Below are 7,091 nucleotides of genomic sequence, written 5' to 3'. Positions count from 1 at the left end.
AACACCCATCACACAGGTTTTAGCAGAAGGGCGTTTCAGCGCAGACTGGCCACTTTTGCATAAGCAAAGCATTATGATTTGCAGGTGTCATTTGCTGCAGCATGCAACAACCTTAATCTGTCCAGACTGAAGTATGTGAAGATTTGCCGATTGCATCCAGACAGACGCAGAACCTAGACTACCCTCCAGGCATAAAGTCCACAAAACAAAACAAAAGAATATTTAAACACAAGTGCTCGCATGTCGCCACGTTAAACTTACCAGAGTCCTTCTGGTTCCTTTCAATCCCTCTAAACTTGTTGAAGCATGTTTACTTCTTGTTCTGAGGCTCCATCTGGCCAATACACAAGCAGACTCACATGCACAGCAACAGACAAATATGCCAGATGCAGTTTAGTTTTACATGTCACACTGTTTGGGTGGAAAACTGGTTCATATGGACACATTTAGGAAACAGCAGTTTCCTTATTTGAAAAAATTAGGATAATTGTTTTTTTCATTGGTTTATGAAAACTAACACATACCATCTTTAATAAAACTTTAAGTTAGTTGGTTTATCCTCAACAACATCAAATGTGAGCGAATGAGAATGAGAGAGTAAAACATCCTCTCATGGGAATTTGAGTTTTCATGGAAACTCTTCTTTTTCCTTGGAGACGCTACAGTACTCCTACCATACATAGTCATATTATTTATCTTCTACTCTGTAGCTTCCAGCTCGTGTTTGTCCACTCAACAAACAGCTGCAGTGACAGGAAGGTTCACTGTCACTAACTCTCATAAATGTTTTGGTTGGGAAGTGGATGCAGCGTCATGGTGTCTACATGGCCCCCCGTGGGTTCCGTCCAGCTGGTAGGGGTCAGCTTCATCGCACACCACTGACGCATCATGTGCCGCGGTGATAATGTGAGGCTCCAGCGAATTACGCACCAGAGCGAGGGCGAGTAAGCAGAACACAATGACTCGTCCAAAAACAACAAAGAGGGCCCTTTAGCCTGCTTCCACGCAAATGACATCTGCACAAACACAATCGAAGACTGCAAATGTGCCAAATTCCAGGATTCCGTTATTTGATGCCGAGGAATGTGTTTCATTTTCTCCTTTGTATTCCCATCATGAGCTAATCCAGATGATGCCAATACGCACATGGGGCCTCTCTGGTGAAAGCTGTGAGTCAGACAGGATGGCATTTGAAGGAAAACTCTAGGACAGACTGTGCCTACTCTTGTTCCTGCATTCTTTCTTCTCCTCACACAGTTGATCCTCTCCCTGGATCTTACATCACAGTCACCTTGCGACCTTTGATCTGTCCAGCCATCCAGCTGCTCTTGACACGTGGTGGAGAATATAGGGCAGCGCCTTCATATGTAACACACATGAAGGAGGCAAGTTTGTCAGTGGGAGTTAAGGAGAAGGGTTCTTGAGGATTACACAGGATCTGAAGTTGACACACTATTCACTCCATTGACGCCAGGTTCTGTTTTCCCTTTCGCTGTAATGACAGGATCGAGCAGATGGAGCCTGATGATTAAATACAATTATCTTAATAAGCCAAGTGTTTTCGGAAAATATAAACACTGGATTTCGAACCAAAAACTAAATGACTGATGATCTTCTTATTGTTTAATCATCAGGACAGCACATACTTAGAAAACCAACGTGCTACCATCACTGGCTTCCCACCAGATGGAGTGGAGGAAGATAATTCATAGAAGAACTTTGAGAATGTTGATAATCTATTTGTCAAAGTGGCTTATAAAAAGATTGAAAAAATTATGCAGCTTAATTCTGTATCTCTACTAACTTAAATCTGCACCAACATAACCAAGCCTCAATTATATTGATTGGGGTTATGATGAATGTATGTTGATTATAAAAGAGGGTCACGATTTGCATACAACAACTTCAGGAGTGTAGAAGAAGTCACAAAACAGAAATCAATTTCCAATGCATCCAGTTTAAGCTGGGGCTGGTAAATCCTTGAAAAGATAGCTAGCGCTGATTACAGCTTGAACAAAAGCAGCAGATACACACCACCTCCTTCTTATTGGCCTTCTTGTCAAAGCTCCACCCCCAAAACTCACCTGACTGACAACTGGGACTGTTCTGTGTCTCCCTCGATAACTTCTGACAATCGTCTCGGGGTCTATGTCTCTCCGGCTGAAGACTCTGGTTATATGCAGTGAGACCACAGGAAGGGGATGTGCACGCAGACAGGTCAAGTAGTAACAGACAGGTACATATCAAATGAGTGGGTGTGTTTATTCCAGTCCTGTAAAGGCCACAGACTATAGATGTTTTTTATTTCAGAAAACTTGTCTTGTATTGATTTCTACTAGGATATGAAGATTTCAACTAATATACCAACCATACCTTTAATGAAAAGATAAAGAGAAGTAATTAGGCTTCATCTTTTGAATATCATAGACAAAGCATCTGTACAGCATGTCAGGGCGATGCTTCCAAACGTTGTTAAGAGATTTCACTAATAAAAATGAAAATATTAACCTTACAATGGGGTCAGCTGAAAGTGTGGGATTCAACAAAGTCAGTAGGATTCATAGGCTGGGGAGCATGATTGTATGAAGAATGTTTCATGGTAACGGTTAAAACAAACAGATCCATATTACTCAGAATATAACCCCCACTTATGACTCATTATATCCAGTGCTGATAATAATAGGCACTTTTTGTAAATGAATGTGAAACTCTAGCAGCAGCTGGCTGATGGTAACCTCCCCCACTTGTTTTAAAAAGCTTCTTCAAATATGCGGCGTGAGAAAAAGTCTGTTTCACTACGTGTGATAAATGGAACTAATCATTTTAGTCGCTACACTACAACTCTCTGATGTCTCTTTCTCTGGAAAGCTCCATCACATGGGCGGAATTTCTGATAAAACAACAAACCAAATATAGAGTAAAGCAGAAATCTATTGTTGATGTGAGATCTGCCAAGTTGTCCGGACCTTGTCCATCGAATGAGACAAGGACTTGTGTGGAAGGGAGTTGATTTCATGGCAGGATTTTCCAGCGAACCAATGACTAATCCTAAGCCTGTGTTCAGCCCATGAGTAGTTCCTCATCACAGCCTTCCGTTTCAACCAGTTTGCACCGGTATGGAGTTGACTGCCTCTCCCTGCGTTGTAATCACTCAGCGCAGGGGGTGCAACACCTTCTAATGTATCTTCCTTTGTTCTCCATCACACCCCCGCTGCCTGCTTTTAAAGCAGACTAATATTTAACTTCTCAGGGTGCAGGCGAACGCTTGTGTAGCTGCCCAAACAAGGAGTAGCAACGCTGTATCTGTTTCTCTTTGTTCAGACAAAAGGTTGCACGACAGCCTTTTGTGATAATGTGGGCTTATATTCATTTATATGCATAATTATTGCGAAGCCCTTGGAATTAATATGTATTTTTTCATTGTATCTATTGTAAATACTTTTTCCTGCAAAGGTTTTAATCATGCATAATGTTCTCTCAACACTAAGGTTGCTTTACACACAATTTGTTATATTCTCACTCATATAATTTTGCATTACACCGTGCTCCACACACACACACACATACATACACCTACACAGACACACACACACACACACACACACACACACACACACACACACACACACACACACACACACACACACACACACACACATACAGGCACACACACACCGCCCTGTATCTTCCTCTCTCTGTGGTTACTGTCCTCCAGACCTGAAGGCTGTCTGCCACAGTGTCTGTTGACATCAAAGCATTTCTAAGGCCGATGAAAGGCAGGAAGAGGGTGGGAGAGCATGGGCCCGGGTCCAGTGCTGCACACTACTGCCAAGCCAGAATACACAGCCAAGACAATTGCCTTGAATATTTAGCTGGCTTTTCCTTAACAATTGGATAACCACTAAAAGGAAAAAGGGGCCCAATAAAAAAAGGCGCCTGGTGTGAGACACACGAGCCAAACAAAAGGGACAACTGCGAGATAAAGGGGCAAAAATAGACGGCATGATTAACGGACTGTGACACGATTGTAAATTAAAAGTTGGGTGAACTGTGTCCTCGGAGACCTCGGCCAAGATTACCATTAATAGATCAAGTTTATCACCCATGAAAACCCTGTTAATAGGTAAATTGTATATGCAAATGTTCACTTCAGTCATCTTCTTCATCATGAATCCATCAAATGCTATGATTGAAACGGTGCTGTATATAAAAAAATAGAAATGTATGGCCTTTAATATTAATAACTTTATTTATTGTACACCTTTCAACACAATGTACAAAGTGCTGCACAGCGAGAAAACAAATGATTAAAATACAAAGTGCTACACAAAGAAAAATAGTTAAAATACTGAAGAAATACTTAGATAATAATGTTAATAATAACAATAATAATAATAGAGATGTAAGATCAATGTCTTCCAAAACTTTACTTGATCTCCATTTTATATATGACTTTGAAGGTCTTCTACTTTTGCCCCTTTCTATTTCATCTTTGGAGGTGGTCACTGGACCGTGTGAGGATAGCCTCTGACAGTCTGAGATGTGGTGATTAATTTCTGGCGTCAGCAAAGAAACACTCCATCCACCAGTGAGGTGATTATTCACCAGGGAGTCCCACACCTACAGAGCCACTGATACTCGAGCTTCCCGTATCTCTCAGCACATGCGAGCAGCGCCTACAGTCAGATGACGTCATGCACAACAACAACCCAGGGAACTGGTTCCAGCCGGCAGAGGGACTATCCAAGCAAGCAGATTAGCAGGCCTTTACACAAGTGATCCGTGTGTGTGCGTGCGTGTGTGTGCGTGTGTGTGTGTGTGTGTGTCTGTGTGTAGCCCTGCCATTGATGAAATACTGTCTAAAACACCAGAATGTCCTATGTATTGGGTATAAATTATAAATGTAGTGGATGGATGTTGTGGAGGAGGGGATTTTTTCACGCTTCCCTTGGAGGTGAAGAATCAGAGGTTGAAGAAGCGAAGCCTTCTCTCGTCTAAACCCTGTAATGCTACTTAGACAGGCTCTTATCTGAAGAGCAGGGATGATTAAATAGACGGCAAACGCACTGCGCACGGTCCACCACCCTCCCCTCCCTCCCTCCCTCCCCCCCAGGCCAACCTGAGCCAAACTGGCTCACGCCGGTCTGATGAGGCACACAACACAGTGAGGGAAACCACATCCTCCCATGAGTAACCCTGCTGCCTTCAATGCCCCCTGCTGCATCCCACTACAGAACAATACAGGCTGAGGTGATGTCACCATTCTCCTCCTTTATTGGTTAATGATCAATAAAAAAGACATGAGTCAACAGTACAGCCTGTACGCTGCTCTGTGATGTGTCCGTCCACACAAAGAAATCACCATCAGTTTCCCTTTTTCATCGGGATCCTGATTGTTTAACTGCAGGGATTTCCCTGTTTGAGAACACTAGGGGTCACAGCTGTGGCAGATGCTGGCTGAGATGTTATAAGTGAGAAATAGGGGGGGGGGGGGGGGGGTCTTATTGATAAGATTCTAATTTTGGATCCAGAAGTTTAATTTTACACCAAGATTCCACACAGCCTGACACTTCTGGGTCCCTCTTTCCTTAAAATGGCTGAGGATGCTTTTGGCTTTCTCTTTTCCCATCCTCATGGTCTAACTCCTCACTGATCCTCAAATGATAAACTATATTTTGTATCCTATAGATTTTAAGACAAGATTACAGAAACCAGAATTAAAGCCTCAAAAGCCAATTATATGTAGTTATCTGTCATAAACAGGATCCACGAACCTGGTGTGATAACCAACACTTCAAACCACATAAAACATGTGCAAGAAAGACAAAAGGTTTTGCTTTTGTAGACAAGAGTTCAATAATTTATTAAAAATGACAAATAAAGGAACATTAGAAATCATTGTGCTGTAACATTTCAGTGAAAATAACACATTAGTGGCCACCAATGAATTCTGATCATATAACAAAGAGAAGCTGCGAGACAAGGCATGTGTTCAGGACAGGCATTCGGCACAAAGTCTCATATTGCAGCTGTGCAGCAGCATCAGCCCGGTGCTGTGCCGCTGCGCACGGTGCAGCTCCACGGTCACGCATCCACAGGAGTGCATTCATCAATTCAAGTCTCAAAAAGGAAGACGTGGCTGCCCTTCGTATTCCCACTGGCTCCATCCCGAGCCATCCGCCCCGGGCAGGACTCTCCGCTGCCGCCTCCGTCCACGAGGCCACAGCCGAGGCACGGAGTCCTCCGGGCGGCGCACGGCGGCACCAGCTCCGCGCACCTTCACGCACCTTTCCCAGGCGACCAGTGCTATAACCATAGGGCTATAACCCAGCACTGAGTGTTTTCACATTCGGCTCACACACGAGCCCGTAGAAGGGAGATCCCACCCCGCCAGGTCATCGCAGGTTGAGCAGCTGTCGGACCATCCCCGCGATCTGGAGGAACTTGTCCTTCTTGCGCTGCTTCAGAGCCATCAGGGCCCGGGACGTCTGCTCCGGGTCCATGGTGTAGGAGAAGATGCTCCTCACTCGCTCCTCCGCCTTCATGTCACCAGTCTTCTGGAAGAGCCTCATCAGCGCGTCCTGGTTCACGCTCTCGAAGATGTTGGCCACCGCCTTCTTGCGGTGCGCCGTGTCGAACTTGTTGCCGTGGACAGACGGGCTGACCCGGCGGCACTCGGAGGTCGCGTACGTGGACATCTTCAGGTTGTCTTTGTCTTGTGTGTTTGCTGCTCCGAGCGAGAGCACCTCCAACTCGCTGAGGATGAGTTGTCAGGCGCGCACTGCTGAGCCGGAGCGGCAGAGAGGCTGGAGAGGCACAGAGGCAGAGAGGAGTGAGTGCAGAGGAACCGAGAGCGTACGGCGTTTTATAGCTCTGCTGCAGGGGGGGGGGGGGGAGCAGGACTCGGGCCAGCGATGACATCAGCATCGTGGACCCGCCCCTAGGAGCAGCTCTCCAAGTGCGCACGGCAGTCTGATGAAACCAGGGAGCAAACTATCACTGCATCTCTCGGACGGTGGGAAGAAATACACTTACTACTGCCATATGCCATATTTTTATATATGTTTACATTTGATTCTATATCATTAAAT

At 44.8% G+C, this 7,091-nt stretch overlaps 1 protein-coding gene across 1 annotated transcript; it reads right to left on the bottom strand.

The window, feature by feature from the left end:
* Positions 1–5,831: 5,831 nt before the first annotated feature.
* On the bottom strand, positions 5,832–6,828 carry tcima (transcriptional and immune response regulator a). Its single transcript, XM_061071343.1, has one exon. It carries the CDS (start codon positions 6,696–6,698, stop codon positions 6,396–6,398), a length of 303 nt encoding a protein of 100 aa, XP_060927326.1. The 5' UTR covers positions 6,699–6,828; the 3' UTR covers positions 5,832–6,395.
* Between the last annotated feature and the right edge of the window lie 263 nt (positions 6,829–7,091).

This window comes from Limanda limanda, chromosome 5 (genome assembly GCF_963576545.1).
Source record: "Limanda limanda chromosome 5, fLimLim1.1, whole genome shotgun sequence".
NCBI classification, from domain to species: Eukaryota; Metazoa; Chordata; class Actinopteri; order Pleuronectiformes; family Pleuronectidae; genus Limanda; species Limanda limanda.
This window is presented reverse-complemented; position numbering and strand designations above follow the sequence as displayed.

Excerpts from the sequence above, each read along its gene's own strand:
- tcima (XM_061071343.1), bottom strand. The coding sequence starts at position 6,698 with ATGTCCACGTACGCGACCTCCGAGTGCCGCCGGGTCAGCCCGTCTGTC.